The 20550-nt window shown below is 53.1% G+C and overlaps 1 protein-coding gene across 1 annotated transcript in view; it reads left to right on the forward strand.

Annotated features, from left to right (window-relative positions):
• The window catches only part of TMEM121 (transmembrane protein 121), a 33384-nt gene extending 14958 nt beyond the window's left edge, over window positions 1-18426 (forward strand). The window contains exon 2 of the mRNA XM_065649116.1: window positions 16632-18426. Coding sequence (XP_065505188.1) covers window positions 17123-18061 — 939 coding nt within the window. The 5' untranslated portion in view covers window positions 16632-17122 and the 3' untranslated portion in view covers window positions 18062-18426. The remainder of the gene's footprint in view (window positions 1-16631) is intronic.
• The last annotated feature ends 2124 nt before the right edge of the window (window positions 18427-20550 follow it).

Raw genomic sequence — 20550 nt, forward strand, 5'->3', positions numbered from 1 at the left:
ACAGATCTGACATCTTGATCCACTGAAATACTCTCAAAACATGAATCTGGAGGACACGATCAAAGCCCCCAGTGTGGGGAGAGGTTCTCCTCCCTCCGGCTGCCCTCTCCTCTCCCCCACGGTGGGGTGGGTGAGGATGGAGGTTCCCAGCACAGCACCAGTTTGTGGGGACGTTTGACTTGGTGATGCATCGCTGAGCCCGTTGCTTCTGGCTCAGCTGGAGCAGGTCTGGAAGCAGAAACTGTGATTTAAAGATGTCAGAATCAGGAAATCCGTCATGTCCCTTGCTAATCTGCTGCTGTGATTAATTACCCTCACCATTAACTGCCTGTTACAAATAGATACCTTATTTCCAGCCAGAATTAGTCCCTGGGCATGGCTGGGCTGCACAATGATTCATGGAGGAGCGTGGAGGGGCTGCAGGTATGGACATACGCTGCCGTGCGTGTATGGCCACACCAGCACCCACAGGACAGAACAGGGGGGACAGGAGTCCCCCATGACGGGCACCCCCAGAGTGGCCCTGCGAGGGGGGCTGGGACCCCCACCCAAGGGCTCAGGGACATTGCAGGGGTGGTGAGGGCTGCAGGGGGAGCAGAGGGAGGATGTGGAATGGCACTCTGCCCCAGCCGCTTGTGGGAGCATCCTTAGGAACCGCTCACGGAGCAGCACATCACGTACCGGTCCCCTTCCCACGCAGAAGGATCTTCCAGCAAATGTGCAGGAAGAGTCTTGCTCTGGCTCTGAACTGAATTGTGCAGTAAATTAAGCCTGATCTGCATGAAATTTCCTCCACATGTACGTTCCAGGGTGAAACTGAGAACAGGTTTTATCCAAATTCTCCTGTCTTTTTTCTTTAATTTTAAAAGTTAGAATCTCGTGTAATTGCCTCTGTGCTCATGGAGAATAGGGGAATACTAAGAAACCCTCCAGTGGCTAATTGAATGCCTTATAAATGTTCTGACTATAAGCAAAGTTCTCTATCTTACATTATAAAGATATTTAGGTCCAATTCTGTGCTAGGGTGATAATTTTATGAGGGATTTTCATATCTTTTGGAAGCAATATGGAATGGATCATTACCTTTTTTTTTTACACTTAATTGCTTTTATCATCCAGAAATATTCAGCATTTAATGATAATAAAGCAATTCTGCTAAGGAGGCCAAACACCGTATACATTATTGCCTCATGGTGCTGTAGTGCACAACTCCTCCGTACTGCATTTCTGTGTGTCACCCTCCCCGTTTGGCAGAGGGGGATGCTGAGGCTGGGGGAGCAGCACCTCACCCCAGATCACCTTTTGGCAAGGAGGAAAGAGCACTTTGATGTCCGGAGGCACAGGCCAGAGCCCCACAAAATGGGGAAATGTTCTTGGTTTCCCTAGCATCCACATTTCCTGGCTTCCCAGTGCCTTCCCTGCAGCAGCCAGCACACAGAGGATGCTTCTGCACTGCTGCATCCCACCGCCAGGCTCCAAGAGGGGCTCAGGGGTGGTCTGCCTTGCTCCAGCCCATGGCAGGCACAAAATTTCTCTAGAATCAGCTGGATTGCCTTGAACAAAGGAAATTTGCTGCCCTTTGGGCAGCCAGGTTGCCTGCCAGGCTGGGCTGGCACCTCTCTGCCAGCTTTGCTCCTTGGAGACAGGGATTCAAGCCCAGGTTCAGATGTTTGCTTACTGTGTTGCCCATAGCTTTCCAAGAATGCATTTTTCAATGGCCTTCTACAGCTTTTAATTAAGAGCATTCACATCATTTATTAATTATTTATTAACTCTTTATAGATGCTACAAACCCATTGCAGACATCAGTGGAGTCCTACTGATGCTTATAAGCTCATCAGCAGACATCGTAATTGCTGGCTACGAGCAATCTGCTGACCTGTTTGGCCCTGCAACAATTGATTACCTGTTCAGTAAAACATCCAGAAATCATTTATGAACCTTTTATAAACCATTTATAAGTGAGCAGGGACAGATTTATTCATTACTGTTCATGGGCTTGCAGCAGAGGGACGGAGGGAGCCCTGAGCGGAGGCTCCAGCAGCCCAGCTCCGGGCAGGAGCGTGTTCACGGGAATTGTGCCCAATGTCACAAGAAAACCTTCATCGCTCTACCCATTTTCCCAAATTACACTGGCTTCCCGCAGGCCCGGGGGGTCGAGTGTCCTGGTGGATGTGGGTCCTTCTCCCAAGGATCAGAAATGACACAGAATGGAGAATTTTCTGCTATTCTGCCGAGTCAGGTAGTTTAGCTAAGTAGGGGCTGGCGAGAATCCAGTAGCAGCTTTTTAATACGCTGTTGGGCTAAACTTAGACGAGGGGATGAGCAGGCTTGTGTGTTGCTTTGCTTCTAGCAGGGTAGAATTAAATTATCCATCCCGTTTTTCTTTGCATTAGTATGCAGGGGTATAGAGAGCCAAAGGCAGCAGCTGCCAGCAAAACCCCATCGGCTGCTGGGCGCTCTCAGGCGATGAGCTCATTCCCAGTTAAATTGGGGATGGAGCACAAGGCTCAGATTCAGGGCTTGCATCTGAATATGGATTGTTTAGGTGTGTGTTTCATTGTGCCCCCTTTTTTTTTTTCTTCTCCAAACTAGGTGAATTTTCAAGTGGATAATGACCAAAAAAATGACTTTCCCAGGGACTTTTCCTGGTGAGCGCTGTCCAAAATGAGTCACGCTGTTTCTCGCTGCAGAGTCCCAAAACACTTGCTGCCACTATGGGTTCTCTCCAGCCCATGGAAATGGGTATCACTTGACACCGAGGGGCCTCCTCATCTCTGGGAGCTCACCATCACCAAACAGAAGTTGCAGATACAAGCTCCCTACATGTTGACAGAAAAAATGACACCTGTAATGGGATATTAGCATCTCCTATCACTTCTAACAGTCCATCTATAATTTCACCTGGAGCAGATGCTGTCTAGCAAGACATGGGATAAGTGATGACTTCCTAGGAGCTGGTGTTTGGTGTAGCATGTCTGTCAGCTAGCAGAAAGGGGACAGATGACCTCTGTTGTCAGATGTTCATTCTTTACTTCCCTCTTATCTGCACTGTTTTTTTACTGAAGAAGCTCAGCCAACGGCTGTAGACCAAACTGTGTGTGAACTGGAGGGATGACTGCTGGCTCAGCAGAGAAGGGGACCCCAGCTTTAGCAGCAATGTGACAGTGGCAGATCTGTATGATGATGAATGATTAGTTGTGTCTCTAGACCTTGCTTAAATTTACAGAAGGAGAATATTTATGCACATGTAATTCATTCAGTGGAAAGCTGTGTGTAGTGGTTATTTACCTGTAAACTGGACTAATTCAGGGTTTGCACTGGGTGTGCTCTATTCAGTTTAAAGCTGACCTGAGGTCAAATTAGTGCAAGCCTGAATCTAGCTATGCTTCCCCCAGTCCTGCCACTGCTCAGGGCCAGAGGCTTATACAGGGTATCCTGTAGGATGGAGCGCACAGAATGGCACTCATATTTCAGCTCAGAGGAAAGAAAAGCCAGCTCTCCACAGTCTCTCCTACAAGTACACTCGAGCTATTTTGGAGTACGGCACAAAGAAATCATCTTTCAATGAGAAGGGAACACAAAGACACATCCAAAAAGCCATAGGTTGCTCAGCAGTCGTGTAAGAATACTCGAATCAGCATGCTCCTCATCCAGCTGTCTCGGGACCAGGGGAGATTTGGAGGGTCAGAGGACCCACCGCCCCAGTCAGGAAGCAGAGCTGAGCGCTGTGGGGGCTGCAGCCTCCCCAGCTCACCCTGCAGGCTAGAGCTCCCTCATTTCTGGGGGGCAGAGAAGTAGAGGAGGTGGGCAGTGTGTCCCACCCGAGCTGGTCCACTCCATTCCTGCAGCAGAACATCACATGGTTAGAAACACCCAGCTGTCACCGTGGGGAGCATGGCCAGCCACCAGCCCTAGCACGTCCCACAGGAGCAGGGTGGTGGCTGTGACACACAAAGGGGGCTGGGAAGAGGGGTATGGAAAGGACGGAGGTCAAGGAAGGGCCAAGGTGGGAAGAAGCCCCCCTAAAATTGAGCTGAAGCAAGATGCTGGGGGAAACAGCCCAAAGAGCATCTCGCAGAAGCAGGGACGCATCCCTTCTGGCCAAGAGCTCCTCTGAGCTCTGTCCCCTCCCTGGGCCAGCACTCATCGTGGAGAGCAGCAGCGCAGGAGGGAGCTCATGGCACTGATGGCTGTCCCCAGGGAAGGAGCACGAGTGCTGCGGTACCAGCCACGCGCAGCCCGGGAGGCCACTCTCTCCTCTGGCAGGAGGCCACTGTTGAGTAAGCAGAAAGCTGAGCTAAGTGATGAACAACTCAAGCCACGCACTCGTCAGCAGGGGGTCAGGGCTCCGCAGGACACAGCACGAAGTAAAAAGAGAGTCCCCCTGTCCCCAGGTCCTACAGGGGTGTGCTGGCGGCGGGTGCTGTTTGGCCGAGGGGCTGGGCAGTGTGGCTGGGGGCGGCTCCGTCCCAGGAGCACGGTTCGCTTTGGCAGACCACCCACGCGCCAGCCGTGGTGGGGGAGGCAGGCCCCCCAGCACCACCGGCCCCCAGGCCGCTGTGCCTTCCCAGTGCACGGCAGGCGCAAACACAGCCCAGGCCTGGCTGCTCACAGCAGCATTTGCTTTTTGTGCTCTCTTGGTTCACCGAACCCTGAAATAGCAGAAATCATGTTGAAATCAGCCCCCAGGGTGACTGGAGCCATTCCATGCCTGGAAAGAATAAGGAGCTGCTGCTGTTTCTTCTGGAAGAGCTCAGCTGCAGTGTTTTTTATGTCTGAAAGCCATTCCCCAGCTGCACAGACCTGGGTCCTCTCGTTTTCAGGGTGGGAACGTTCAGCAGCTGGGTTTGTGGTGAGATAATCTTTGCCTGCTGCCTGCTGCCCTGCTCCCTGACTCCAAGCCTGCTCCACCAGGGTGAGAGGGGCCAGGCGGGCACCAGCCAAGGACCGGGGGTGCGAGGGCTGCCCTCTCGATTGCACGTTCTGCTGCATCCCTCGGACGACAGACATTTGTGATTTACTGTCCAGCGTTTGGCCTCGGTGCTCATACCCAGCCCCTCCAGGCTGCCTACGCCCGGGGAGCGGTGGCTGCACGGGATGTGGGGACATCCCTGCGGGCAGGAGCTGAGCGTGGTGGCAGCTTCGCGCTGCTGCTGCAGCAGGTGTTAGCTGCTACCTGCCTACCCAGGAATCAACTGCTCAGAGCGGGAGACAGCTCGTTTCATGCAAATATGTAAATATGGGGAAACGTTGTTGTAATGCACGGGGCCACGAAGCAGACAAGCACCCCCAGAGTTCTGGTGGTGGAGGGTCCCCCCACATCCCCCTGCACTGGGAGGTGGGCTGCCAGCAATCCTAATGGGAAACAGGTGCCTAATGAGGCAAATCAGGCAGGAGGGGGGACTGTGGCCATGGGAAGCCTTGTGGGAGGGTGATGGTGGTGAAAGGTAAGGCTGAGCAAGGGTGGGAGGGGGGAAAATGGTCGTGCAAAAATCAGCGCAGGTTTCAGAATGCAAATTAAAATATTGAAAGCTGATTGCAAGTGCTCCCGCTGTGCCTCTGCAGCCCGGCGAGCTTTCTGCCAGCTCAGCAGTGACCCAGGCTGCAGCACCCCCCAGTCTCATTGCTTTCTTAGGTCTTCATCATCGCCCATTTTAAACAGGAGGGATGCCTGTGTGCTGCTCTGCAATCACTGATTTTCTGGTGCCTCTTAGAGTTGGGAATTCAGTGAGAAATACTTGCCAGAAAGAGGGATTTACCACATCTCATGTTTTCCCTGAAAAACTGGGAGATTTCTGATCCACACTTTACTGCCACTTTCTCAGGGATGAGCTTCCCTCCCACCCAGGGGGAAGCAGCAAAGGTGCGCGGTGGCTCGGTGGCCATTGGTGGATAGAGAGAGGTTTGATTGCTCTTACCTTTGTCTGACATTACTTGGGAATGGGGTTTGTATCCTCTTCTCCTGGAACTGTGTTTTCTAGCAAATTGCACAACATGGTGTTTATCTTCTTTATTGTTCCTGAAAAGTCCAAACAGTTTGCTGCTTTAAAGTCAATCTAAAGTTAGCAGCGGAGGGGAGGGGTGGAGAAGGAGAAGAATAAAATAACCCCAGAGAGAAAGGACATCTTTCTGGGGCTGAACAAAGCACCTCGGGTTGACTCCTACTCATTCTTTCCAGTTTTCTATTTTGCTCAAAAACCCAAGTGAAAATAATTAAATGGTGGTCAAACAGAAATGATTTATATTGGATTTTCAGCCTGTCTGCTGGACCAAAACTAGCATGTCGTTCAGACACACCTCACGGAGACATGGACCCAAGGAGGAGACCTGCCCTCCCTGTCCTGCCCTGGGGCCGTCCCCATCCCGCCCGCGCTCCCCTGCATGCAGCTGCCACAATTTTTGGGTGCCCAGGGACGGCGTGGCACGGCGAAAGCCGCACGCCCGGGCGGGACAAGCCTGGAAGGGATGCACGATGTTAATTCGCGGGTGGGACAGCGGGAGGTTGATGTTGCGGTGTGCAGCTGCCTAATGCAGTCACCGCAGCGGGCTGCCGCGGCCGTTCCTGCATCCCGCCCGCGAGACGTGGCGTTGGCCGCCGCGCATTTGCTTGGCTGTGGTCAGCAGTGAGAGCTTCCCGTGCGCATTTTGATTTAAAGTGTGAAAAAAGAGAATGAGAAATCAGTCCTTTCTGAGCACAGTTAGAAAGAAACAACTTCAAGAGTTGACAATTTGGGGCAAGGCTTGCTTCTTAAAAGTTCTTTTTAGATTAGCCATTTTGGGTCGGTCTCAGTCTCTCATCCTCTGAATATCCCTTGTCCCTCCCATTTCACAGGGGGCAGAAAAACAGTTAGCAGTTCCCCGCTCCTGAAGAGCGTCTTTCAGCAGCTGGCTAAGCTGCAAAATGGATTAGCTTTGCCTTACAGCTCTGCACACAACAATTTTCAGGCTTGCACAGAAGTCGCATGGCCTTTCCAAGCAAAACGTTTCCCCTGAAGCCCCTTCTGGGAATACTAGGAGACAGAAAGGAGAACTCGAGGGCAGCAGCATGCCGAAGAACAGCAGGCAGGTGGGAGATCTGCTGTCACAGACGAAGCTAGCGCTGAACTTGGGTCGGGCATGCGTACCTGTCCTCAGAAATGAGGAGGTGAGGAGTCATTGTGGAGCCTGGACCAGGGCTGAGGAGCTGGGGAGAGACCTTGGGCAAGCATCCCCCCCATCCGCAGGCAGCCAGGGTCAGGGGCACCGTGGCAGGTCCCAGCTGGGGAGGGGCAGCACTGACACTCTCACACGGGGGTTAATTCAGCCCTAGCGATGCGTAAGGGCAAGGCAAGCGCTGCCTCCAGGGACGCTGCATCCGAGCGCTTCGCCCTGCTTTCTTCCCCTGCCCCAGCGCAGGCTTTTCAGCCTGCCAGCCCCCACTTCTCCAGGGGACCCGACCCAGCCACATCCCTCCTGGCAGGAGCTAAATTGCTCTTTTTACGGTGGGAATTAGCTCCTGTCACTGGCTCTGGTTACACTGTCCCATGCAGGATGTGGCTGGGAAGCGAGTGCATGGATGGCACAGCGTTGGAGGGCATGGGGGGGTGGCCTCTGCCCTCCAGCCCCGGGGCAAGCGACGGCCGCAGCCCCAGGGGTGTTTAATGCCGGTGCAGATGCTGGCAGCACAGGCCAGGCAGACTCAGCCAGTCATTTCGTGGCCAAAGCACATTCATCGTGCACCCCCCTCCCCTCCCTCCGCAGAGATACCCAAATAGCAAGAGCCTGCTTTTGAGGTTGGAAGTCAGGTTTAGAATTTTAATGATATCCTGTATCCCACAGCCTTTCATTTGGGGAGAAACCACTCTAAATGACCCATTTTTCTTAGTATAATGATAATCATTACCAAGAGGAAAGGGAGCTCTGAGGCTGGGGACAAATGCAGGCACAGAGTACATCGGGTGGCTGATTCTGACTGGCAAAACACTACATGGAGAAATAAACCTTTTGTACTTAGAAGGAATGTAAAGATGTCTTTAGACATGCATGTAAATTTGTAACAAATAAGTCACCGTGGCTTGAAACGGGAAGCAAGTGAGAGCAGCCATAAATATTTTATCTCCGCGGCAATGAGCTCCAGCAAGCAAATTGTCACATCCTCCTGGGGCAGAGGATGCTTGCTCGTGCTGTCGGACAGGGGAGCCATAGCACCTCCCGGTTTCCATGCAGTCTCCATGCTGAGCACCTTCCTCCCCTGGGCCCGGGCAGCAAGAGTTCCAGGAGCATCCCCATCGCTGGGGCTGGGGCTCCTGCCCGCCCCCCTTCCCAGCTCACAGCTCTTGTGAGCACAGATCCACAACGAGGATCGATGACTTGATTTTTTTTTTTCCTTTATTTTTTTTAACAAAGAGGGTTTTTTTCAGAGGGAAAGAGTTTTCGTTAGCAAAGCAAGCCTGAAAAACCAACAGCTCATGCAAATGAACAGCTAAATCCAAACGGGCCCCAGGCCAAACAAGCAGCCTGCATCTCCTGCACGGTGGGGTGCTGCCTGACAGCTCAGACACCCCCAGGGGCTCCCCGCAGGGTTTGGTTGGGCCACTGGCGGTCTGAGTTGCACAAGGTGCATGGGAGCATCCCCAGCTGGCTGACGCTGCAGGATGGATGCAAAGGAGAGGGTACTAGACATCCTGGCTGAGATATACAGGTTGTTACATCAGATCTCCCAGCACATGCTCAGTCCAGCCACCCCAGCCCCTTCCTGGCTGCAGCAGCTCCCAGCACCTCTCAGGTCTGGCTCCCGGTGGCTTGGGGCATCGCTGTGTCACCGCCTGGGAGGCAGGAGGAGCACCTTGGGGAGGGCAGCGCTGTGGAAACACGAATCCCAAAGCCTTCATCAGACACGCTCCTGGAAGCTGGGATCAGGGCATTTTCAGCCCTGGCTCTGAGCCTCCAAGCTCTGCTGAGATGTGACCCTGCAGCCACAGACCAGAAGATGCTCCACGGAGCAGAGCCACCATCCTGCCCCTGTGCTTCCAGGTGCTGGAGCAAATTTGGGGAACGAGGCTTGGCCACAACTCTCTATGCAACCTCGGAAGTCCTTCACCTTTAGAGCAGGAGTCAAAGCCCAGCTGCTGGCTGGAGATGGCATTAGGCTGAACACACTGCAAACTCGTGAGTGCTGCGTGAGGGTATAAACAGAGGTGCTGTGGAGAGTTGTCTCCGAGGTGAAACACAAGGCACCTCTTCTAGTGCCCAAACTTCAGTCTAGAAAGTCATCAGCTGCCTCTGGCCATGGTGTTCAAGCAGCTAAATAATTTGATGAGGTGTGACCCAAGGAAAACCTGTAAACATATAATTGATTGGGAGAGCAAGTTCTGATCCCAGGTAATTGCTCTCTTCTGGAATAGCCTGCAGCAGCCCCTTGGCCCCGCTCATACACCAATGGTGTAGCTGGTTAGGTCTGTGAGTGATATAAGAAGCCTGGCCTCTGGATGCTGGAATTGAATTAGATACCAGCAAGACAGATTTTATTAGATTTATTAGATGGCTGGTAGAAGGAAGGCTGGAAACCAGAGGAAGAGAAATGTCTCCCTGGCGACCCCTGGGCTGGCATTATTTTTCTTGCACTGCATCAGGATGGGTGCAATGTTTACCTCCCAAGTGAGGTCAGAGCAGCAGCCGCCAGCATTGCCTCCACCCCAGAGGCCGGGCCATGCACAGCACTGGGAGGGTGACCCTGAGCTTGGTGTCTATGCAGAGGGGACAACCGCATCTGCCTGTCATCCTCCTGAGCCTAACGAGTGTCACGGCACACTGTCCTGCAGAACGCATGCTCCAGAAGGATCTGACAGTGGCTTGGACTTCAATAATAGAGAGAAAATGTAGGGCAGAGTCCACTGAGGCCCATCTCCAGCTCTGTGGCACCAACAACCCTCTACCATGACTCACCCGCGATTTAAGACCAGACAAGTTAATAGCTGTCTGCTGGAGAATGTGCCACGGGGAGTTCTCGTCCTGCTAAGATTTCATGATGACTGGCGGTGAGCTATTGCCATCAATAATTAACATTGGACCAGCCCTGCCAAAATAAATCAGCCGAGTGTGTGGCAAGGCAAAGGTCCCTTGATTTTGCAGATCACTCGCCAGTTCGTTCTTGTTTGCCGACCCTGCATTGCTGAGGTTTGAGGTGAGCTTTGCTGCACTTGAACTTAGCAAAAAAGCCCATTATGTTCTTGGAGCAGCTGTTACTGGGGTACATGCATGCAGTGCTGCCTGCTCACAAGTCTCAGGGAGGAAAGTAGCCAAGATGCCTTCTTGTCTCATGGTTAACTGGCTCAGCTGCAAGTGCAACAGGCTGAGCAGCTCCGCACCATTCCTGGGGGACCCCATGTCCCCAGGCAGGGCAGGCGGCTGCCTTGGACCTGGGTGAGCAGCAGCGTGCCAGGTGTCACCAGAGGATGAGACCTGTTGTCACAGGAGAGGCTCTGTCTCAGGAAGGTGCCCTCTGAGGAGCAGATGAGGAATAAACCCTGAGGGAGGCAGCCACGCGTCTAATGTCAGCCACACCATCTCAGGGTGGTTTGGGAGAACAGACGGCAGCAAAATTACCCTAGGGATTAACCGGATCCCCCATCTCTGACACTGCTTCAAATAGCAGCTGAATCCTGGCATCACAAGAAGGGGCGAGTTCCTCAGCGAGGTTTGGAGGCGGCGTTGCACGCAGCTCGGTACACGGTGAGGAAAGGGCAGCTTTGCCAGGCTCAGCAGGAGCCAGCAGACGCTCTCCTTTTATCACCATCACTGGGCTCTCCAGTGGCCAGCGGCTGCCTTGTGTTAATTAACAGCAGAACGATCACTCTTACTCCGAGGCCAGACTGATGGCAGCAGACTGCCCATCTCACTCTGCACACTGCCTGGCTCATCCACCGCCACCAACCCCGTGCTCAGGACACAGAGGGAATAGCAGGGGCATGGTTTTCTCTCTGCTTGCTGCCCAGCTGTAACCTGCCACCACAGCCTGGCAGCCGGGACGAGCCCAAGGCAAGTCCCAGGGAGGGCAAGATGACCCTTGCTTTGCAGGAACTGTCTCTTGGGGCTGGCGGATGAGCTGCTTGCCCTCCCAAAGTGCCTCCCCACCTACGCGATGCTGAAGCTCTTTCCTCAAATGGAGAGACAAGTGGGGAGCTTTCCCCTGGCAGCAGGACACACACAGTCGTTTGTGTTGTCCTTCCACCCTGGCACAGAGCCTCCTACAGAGCTGGCACAGCACCCCCCCAAAACAATTGAGTGCAGAAAGCGCTCAGTGCCTTCAGCACCAAGCAGCAGGGGTCCCCAGGACTGCAGCAGTCAGACTCTCCTGTCCTTCCGGCTCTTACCTTTTGAGCTTGCTCTGGTTTGTATGCATCAGCCTCTTGTCACCCACAGCTTCTCCTTGTGCCATGCAGGTGAGGGAGGAGCTAAGAGGACAGGTCGCTCACCTACTGCCTCTAGTCTGGCCCCAGGTCAGGGAAACCAACTTTTTTTTTTTTTAAGTAGATGCATACAGAGCTCAGATCTGGCTTCCCTAGCAGATTTCTGGAATTCTGCCCCAGAGCCCTCAACAGCTCCTTCCCATGCAAGCCTTTAGCACCAGGAAACTCCCAGCGCTCTCCTATTTATAGCTTCACACACCAGCCTCCATTTTCAGTTAATTAGCTGATTCCACTCAATCACATGTGGATGAGGTGAGGGGCAGCCAGAGCTTCTTGGGCACCTGATGCTGCCAGCGCAGAACTGGGAGCACTCGGGGCCCTGGGTGAGGGTGCTGGGACCAGCTCTCCCAGGAAAATTTGTGCATCCCTGGGAGAGCGAGGACAAGGATGAACAAGACTGGGAAGCTTTTCCATCTTCCAGCTGTGGGGGTTTCCAGCAGGCAGTGGGGCAAAGTGTCCGTGTGAGGACTGTGCACTGGTTCCATATTTTCCTTTCCCTCAATACCAATAACATGAGGTTATATGAGGACCTAGCAGTGATTCACGCACAGAAGTACAGCCTCATGCTACTGAAATCAGATCCAAATTTTACACTCCTGGCCTGGGTTGGTCCTGGTGTTTGCATTTATGTCTATTTGTAGCACAGAGAAAAACGAAGCTCTGGGGCTTTGCTAGGACGTGAAACTTGTTGACCGGTTTGGTTTGGCCTATCTATTTAGGAAGGTGCTAGCAGAGGTCCGAGTTGGTCGTGTTTTGGTGTATTTTAATTAGATGACTTGTGCAAATGCAAGTTGCAGGTGCACTGTCAGTCCTGCGGTGCCTGCGGTCCCACACACTGAGTGCCTGGTCACCTCGGTGATGTGCTTTGTCCCCAGCACAGGGATGACCTGGCTTCTTCAGAAACAAACAAACAAACCGTTTTCCCAGACAGGGGACAGATCCTGCTTGGGGAACTGGCAGTGTCATGGGTGACTGGGCTAGAGGACCAGTGAGGGAATTGGTTACATCTACTGACGGCACATTGCAGGTGGGGCGGGTGGGAGCATGCTGGAGGAAACAGTCAGATTCCAAGAGGGTCTTGCAAAAGTGGAGAAACAGCCTGAAATACCAAAAAAAAAAAGGCAGGGGTATAGTTGGGTCATATTCTCCTGGCAAAGGCAGGTCAAATCACGGCTGGGAGAGCCAGTGCTGGGTGCAGGGGCACCAGGGTGGGAGGGCAGGGGGCAGGGAGGATGCCGGTGGGCTTGGGCAGAGGAGGAGCAGTTCCTCTAAAGGAACAGCACTTTTTGCTGGGAAAAACGTAAATCATTCTGGTAGTGTCAGAACATAGCATTATAATTTTAACATTTTATGTACAAGTCAAAATGAATCATTTAACTTCTCTAAACACTATGTTTAAACACCCAAAATGTCTGAAAAGCCTCTTTTTTTTTTTTTTTTTTTTTTTGACACGTCTGTCAAATATCATCGAACTTGGCGTGTTTGTGAATGGGGAGATGTTCTGGCAGCTCCAGCCAGCTGCATCGGCAGCAGAGCCCTGGCAGGGTGGCCGCAGGGGACGGGGCTGCGAACACAAAGGCCATCCACCCCGCGCAGGGCTCTGCCTTGGGCAAGCAGCAGTTCCCCACTCCATCACAAAATGATGTGATCGACAGCGTGGTTTTATTTTTTTTCCTACTCAGGCAACAGGTTTGATACTTTCTGCTTGGGTTTCTTTTTGGGAAAGTGGGGAGAAATGAACCCCCCGAGGGAACTGCGGGGTTTGCAGCGTGGGAGCACAGCGGATGCATTCACGGGTGTACGCAGGAGCTGGTATCGCCTGCCAGCCCTGCTGCACTGGTTATTTTGGGCAGGCTCTGGGAACAGTTTGCAGCTCTTTCCCTGTTTTGCCATGCCTACATAGTAAATGATCTGTAATCATTAGCAAGTGGGCTGTTTCCTCCTTCAGACACAATTAGTGGGCAGGGTCCGGAAAAATCTTCCGCAATCTCATTTCCTTCACAGGATGCACTTGAGATGCCGGTACTGCCTTGGAGCAAGCAGGAGGGCGCAGAAGCACCTTCCCCAGTCCCCAGGGTGTGAGCATCCCCTCGGCAGTGCCCCCCCTCCCTCAGTGCCCAGGGACCGCGCTTGGGGGGCAGGTGAAATCCCAGCCTGTAGGTCAGTGGAGGCTGAACGAGACACCCACCGGCATCGATTTTCAGCAAGGTGACGCAGGAACACGCCATGGCATGGCGATGACATGATTTATAGTTCCTCAGTCAGAGGAGAATTTGCTCTCCTTGTAAACCCCATCCTTACATGGTGCACAGAGCTCACAAATGATTCAGTGGGTCATAAAAAGCGTCAGCAATTAACAGCCGCGTCCCAGCCCCGACCTCTGCCGAGAGCAGGTCCCTGGCTGCTGTTGGGTTGCTCCCTGAGGCGCAGCTGGCTGCCGGGGAGCGATGCCATCGCCCGGGTGGCTCTGCCACAGCCGGCTTTCGGTCCCCACAAAAGGTGGCCGTGCGCATCGCCATGTCCTGCCCCACGCTGGGGACGGTGCCGTGACACAGGGCAGGCGCTGCCAGCTGGGGAAAGGGCTTTGTGCAGCAGCAGCTCTTCAGAGGGCTGAAGGACTAAGCGAAGGGGAGCTATGGATTTACACCCAGCAAAGCTGGAATAAATCAAAGCAATTAAAGTGCAAATGAAGCTTTAAGCAGCACGGCATCCTAACTACCTGGGAAGCGCGTTGTGTATACTTTTGCCTTGTTCACTCCCTCTTTTATTTATAGACAGAATTCAAATCACTTAAATAATTTAAACTAATTTGCCAGTTAGAGCCGGGGTTCAGAAGCGCCTGTTGGCATTAATAAGGCTGTGTTTTGACAGTGGCTCCAGAAACCCTCCAGGTTTGCCTGCAGCCACTTGCTCCCCACACCCGGGAGATGGGGTTTGTGCGGGTGTGGGGGATGCCAGCAGCTCCCTGCGGTGTCCGGTGCCATCCAGGGGATGCTGGAGGCGGGAGAGGATGCGGGAGGGCACTGGCCATGGGTGGCTGCGGGTTGCAGACACCGGTAACGGCAGAGCTAGCGGCAATTAATCACGCTGCAATGAGCCACCGGCGTCACGGTCAAGAACACACTTTAATTTTCTTCCAAACTGCCTGGTGTAGCAAAGGCTGTGACCGCACGTCCTCAGGTAACCACAGGTGCTTTGTATCAGCTGGGAGGGCTGGGAAAAACAGATGAAAGACCAAGAAATAACTCCACAGCCAGAGCCGAGGCACCAGAGTAATAAGAGCAGGGGCTGGCTCACTCCAAACAGAGCTGTTTGCATAGGACAGTGATAGATGACAATATACGGTTATGGATAGAATTTTGTCTTGGTGAGGAGGCCCATAGTAGCCAAGACTGAAGCATCGCTGCAATACCTGCTCATAGGAGCCCTGGCTCTGAGCAGGGTGCAAAGCCTGCTAGATCGCTTCCCGTAGGAAGGCTCCAGTCTGGCTTGCTGGCATCTGTAACACTCTGAGCTCATCACGTTCAGGTGAGATGCCTTTTATTTATAAGAATTCCTGCAGAAAGAAAAATTTTGTGAATACTTGTCTAAACAAATATTTGCCTCAGATATGCTCTTGTGGCTATCTGACATGCTCATTTTCTTGTTTATCCAGCAAGTTTCTCAAGTGGTTTCTGAATGTACTGTCAAACACAGTCATTTAAAAATTATGAACCAGGATTTCCCAGGGTAAAGGTTGTTTAAAAACTACCTGTTTTTTTAAATAGTCCTCTGATGAGAGTTTTGTGTCCCCCATCCGTGGAAGGGTGGTCACACATCACTCCAGCTGCCAAGCTCTGCTCCACAGATAGGCAGAGACCTCCGTATTTCTAAATAGCACTGGGGCTGCAAGAGGTGGAGAAACTACCAGCTGTTGCACGGATCAAAAATAGTAAGATCTTGCACTGCAGCAAATGCTTGGAAACTATTTGCAAAAGGCAAGAGAAGTGCTTGCCCTGGGTAATATAGGATTTAACCTGAGAGATAAGCAGCGCTTGAGCCCTGTGATTCAGCTCTGCCCCGCGATCCTGTTCCTCTGCTCCGAAAGGTCCCTGTAACAAATGCACATGTTTATCAAACCCATCCCAAGCTGCTGCGAGTCGTTCAGGAGCGGACAAGAGGGAAGAATCCACCGTTTGAGCCTGGTTTTTGCAGAAAACAGTCTGCTCAGCGCTGGTGGTGAAAGGCTTGTTTGCTGCTGCTGTAAACAGCGTGAATTCATATTGCCCGGTGCCCTGGGTAGGCACTGAGAGGCAGGGTGGGGTTTTTCTGTGTGTTTTCATGTAGGTGTGAGTTCAGCTTGGGCTGGGAGCGTCTGCCTTCCCCGGCTTCCCAGACCACACATGTAATGCAGAGGGAGAGAGGGACATGATTTACCAGCAAGCCGCTTCCTAACCTTAACGTGCTGTGATGCACCCACTGCCCTTTAAATAATCGCTGTCTTTTGAAGGCATAAATACTTCAGAGGGAAAGAAAAAAGAACACCATTCCCTCCTGAAAGACCTAATTTATCTGGAATTATCCATCCTTGGCTATAAATCCCCTGTAAAACTTGGCACAAGTTTAAAAGCAGTTACAGCAAAGACTGTATATTTTTATCCAAAACCTCAAGAAAGAACAAATTGAAGTGCTAAATGGCAGATAGAAAGCATGGTGAGAGCAGGGCTGTGCTGAGTGCCTTGCCGGGGTAGCACCGTTTAGGGGTCCTCCCGAATCCCCTTGGGCTTTTTGGTTTCTTTCTGAGCAATTCCTGCCCGAGAAATTATTTTAACATGCCAGTTTTCCCAGCTGTGCCTGAGTCTAGCAGTGGGCTCAGAAGAGCAACGTGGGGGTCCCGGCAGCAGGTTTTAAGCGTCCTGCTAAGGTTTGCTGAGCACCATGTCTCACCCGCCACGTCCTTTGGGAACCAGGGCACAGGTGCCCTCATCCCTGGTGTTCACCTGCTCAGGCACATGTCAGATCTGGCTCCCAGTAATCTGGCTTCCCACTTTTTCTTCTTTGTTCTTCTCTCCCCGAAGCAGGAGAGAATCCATCTTTTATTTAAATGAGGTCCCATAAACATAAGCAGCTGCAATACACTTCCCCGTGCAAAGTAGAGCGGGTTTTCAATGTCTGATGCTGGTTCTCTGCTCTCTTTTCCAGGGATGGAGGGATGCTTGTGCAGCTGGGAGCAGAAGGAGCACAGCACAGCCCTGTGGGGATAGGTGTGAAGGGGGTTCTTCGTGTGGACCCTGGAGGAACGTGGGGTGTCACTGGGGAGAGGAGAACTCCCCTCCTGCTGCCCGGTTGCCTCCCGCCTTTCCAGAGATCTGTGCCAGGATTTGGGGCTCAGAGCCCAAAGGTGCATTAGTGCTGTAGGATCGCTGGAGAGCCTGACGGCGATGGGGGACCCGCCACGGAGGAGGGACATCCCTCGAGGAGGCCGTGCACCTCTGTGAACCCTGGGTGCTGGTGGCAGAGCCGTGGTGCCTGCAGGCACAGCCGGCAGAGGGCCAAGAGCTGGGGGCGGCCCCTCCGGGGACCTCTTCCTGGGGCAGCCTTGGTCCCCAGGCTTGCTGCGGATGTCCCCTTGTCCCCCGCTGGCAGGACTGCTCTCCTAGTGCCGGCACGAAGGGAGGGGCGCTCGTCTCACCATGGTGCTGCCGCCGCCCGACAAGCGCCACGTCTGTCTGACCACCATTGTCATCATGACCAGCATGGCCTTCATGGACGCCTACCTGGTGGAGCAGAACCAGGGTCCCCGCAAAATCGGTGTCTGCATCATCGTGCTGGTGGGGGACGTCTGCTTCCTCATCGTGCTGCGCTACGTGGCGGTGTGGGTGGGGGCGGAGGTGAAGACGGCCAAGCGGGGCTACGCCATGATCCTGTGGTTCCTCTACATCTTTGTGCTGGAGATCAAGCTGTATTTCATCTTCCAGAATTACAAAGCGGACAAGAAGAACCTGGAGACGGTGGCCAGGAAAGCCCTGACCCTGCTCCTGTCCATCTGCGTGCCGGGGCTCTACCTGGTGCTGGTGGCCTTGGACAGCATGGAGTACATACGGACCTTTCGGAAGAAAGAGGACTTGCGGGGACGCCTCTTCTGGGTGGCCCTCGACCTGCTGGATATCTTGGACATCCAGGCCAACCTCTGGGAGCCGCACAGGACCGGGCTGCCCATCTGGGCAGAGGGGCTCATGTTCTTCTACTGCTACATTCTCCTCCTGATCCTGCCTTGCGTGTCCCTCAGTGAGATCAGCATGCAAGGGGAGCACATTGCCCCGCAAAAAATGATGCTCTACCCCGTCCTCAGCCTGGTCACCATTAACATCGTCACCATCTTCATCCGGGCCGTCAACATGATCTTGTTCCAGGACAGCAGGGTCTCCACCATCTTTATTGGCAAAAACATCGTCGCAATCGCCACCAAGGCGTGCACCTTCCTCGAGTACAAGAGGCAGGTGAAGGAGTTCCCCCAGAACGCCATCGCCCTGGAGCTCCAGCAGAACTCCCTCTCCCACAACCAGACCATCCACAGCGCACAGGGCATCCCCCACGAGCCGTCGCCCACCAGCGAGGTCCTGGACACCTGAGGGGTGACCCCCAGCCGGCGTTGGTTCCGACAGCCCCGTGCCGAGCGCCGCAGGGATGCTGCTCTCTTGCTGCGTGGGGCGAGTGCGACGGACAAATCCCGGCAGCGAGGGCTCTTCCAGGCACAAAACACCAACCATGTTTTAATTGAGCTATGGAGTGTCCCCTAGACGTCTTCATCTCAGGTATAACCCTAGGAGTCCTCCAGACAAACCAAATTAACTTGCAAAGGACCTGAACCAGCTAACCTTCTCCCTCTTTCCCGCCACCTTCTCCCCTCCCGAGCAAAGACCACTATGGTTGCAATGTCCCTTTTTACTCCTCGAGCACCTCGCCTTTACTCCAAGCCTGGAATGAAGATTTTGTTACTGGAGACCTTTTTATGGAGTGGGGACAGGGGTGCACGGGTTGAGGGGGAGGGTGGGAGGTTTGAACCAGTAAACCCTGTGATTGTAGATGTCTCTTATCTCCAATGGTTGTGTTTACAGTTTCCTATTTATATCAGCTCGCAGGGGCTCCTGGGCTGCCCTGGGGGCCGGTGTCCTTGCAGCGGATGGGAGCAGCAAGCCCTGCAGCGGGGAGCGGGGACCCCAGGACGGGAGGGGGACCGCACCCCCACCAGCGCACCGCGCCAACTCTGCTGGGAGCAATATTTGACAAGCTAAAGCTAATCAAATGCTGGTGTTTTACGTATTTCGTTCACTTCAAACGACTCAGCACAATATTTCTATTTTTAGAAGGGTCTCTCTCGCTCTCTCCCCGCCTGCAGCCGCCGGAGCGGCCCCCGCGGGCACGGACACCCGGGGCAGCTTAGGCGTAAGGATGGCAACGATGCACTTCACTCCGGCATCGAGTGTTTATAAAGAGGGCTGCTTTCCACAGCTACTATATTTTTAAAATAAAATATTAAAAAAGAGAAAAAAAAAAAAAAAAAAAAAAAAGAACCAACAAATGACCCACAAAAGAGCCGGGAAGGACGCGCTGCCCCGGCAGGTGGCCGGGCTCAGGGCTGGCGGGGTCTCCCCCGCTGGTGTGTGCGGTGCCGAGGGGCTTAGCCGACCATGGGCAGCGGGAGGCAAGCGCCAGCTGGACAATAAAAGCCCCTTGAGAGCAATGGCTTCTCGTGGTCTCTTTTCTGCCAGTGTGGGGAGGGACGGGCGCAGCTCCCGCATGGCCCAAATCACTTGTCTCCTCCTATATCCACCTCGCCTGGACCCCCACGTGCTGTCCCGAGGTGCTGTGCCCTGCAAGTGAATCGTTTTCCGGCTCAAAGGCTGCCCCTGGGGTTTGGGCACATCTCAGCTGCCTGGGGGGGAGCCACAGGGGAGACAAGCAGAAAAACTGCATCTCGAACATGCTGAAATGGGATATTTTTGCTTTTTCTAAACCAAACATTTCATTTTGAGGACACGGGAATAAAATGCCTGATGCTGTTTATGTTTCTGTTCCTCATTTTCTACCGTCTCCGCTCACCAAATTTGACCTAAATCCACAAAACCATTTTAGTCTCCATCTTTTCAGCCCATTGTGATCTGTCCAAAACATTTCACCCAGCCCTGATCCAGCCTTCCAAATTTAGGACCAGGCGATCACTGCCCTGCTTGGCCACCCTGTCACCCAGGCGCGACTCTGTGGATTTTCTCTACTGGGAATAAATATGCTGAGAAATAAAAGGATGTCTTTGCCAACAAAAGTGAGTTTGCAATAGATTTAGCCAACTGGAAAATTTTCTTTCTCCTTTCCCTCAGAGAACATGAGAGGAAGAGGGCAGGTGATTTAAAAGGTATTAGCAGAAATTAATTAAATTGCTAAATTATTCTGGAATACCTATGGAATTACATATTACATCTCTACTGATGACATTAAAATACATGCGATTAACATCACTACAATTAACTCCCAAGTATCTAATAACATCCTGCCACTCTTCTAGGTAATTAATTTATGAGCCTTTGTTTTACAGCTCTTCTCCAGAGCTGAGCGGAGGGAACCCCGCGGGCGCTGGCACCGCGGTGCTGCCGGCTCCGGCACCACGCAGCCCGGGCAGCGCCCAGCGTGAGGCTGTACCCACAGCGGTATTTTATCCTGGGGATAAAATAAATTACCCAGGGGTTACTCTCAGAGGTTGCTGCGTGTATTTTTGTTCTGTCTCAGCCTGATATCTAGCTCTCCAGCCATGCCTTAGTATCGGAATAAGTAAATATTACCTTGAGCTTGATCTGTTGCTAAGGTTGCTTGGGGGGATAGAGCCTGCATGGAAAGGGAATAGTGCTTTATCGTCCTGGTGCCATAACCTCCCAGCAGGCTTAGGAGTCCCCACAGCCTTTTCCCCGAGGCTGCAAGGCCCTGCTGTCCGCTGCTGACATGGGGCTGTCATCTGTGCGGGCTGCCCGAGCCCCGGCGTTAGCAGCAGGAGCAGGAGGAGAGGTCCTGGAGGCGATGCTCCCCTGGGATGCTGTGCACAGCATCGCGCCCATGAGGTACCTGAGCT

The sequence above is a fragment of the Caloenas nicobarica genome, chromosome 20, assembly GCF_036013445.1.
Source record: "Caloenas nicobarica isolate bCalNic1 chromosome 20, bCalNic1.hap1, whole genome shotgun sequence".
Lineage (NCBI taxonomy): Eukaryota > Metazoa > Chordata > Aves > Columbiformes > Columbidae > Caloenas > Caloenas nicobarica.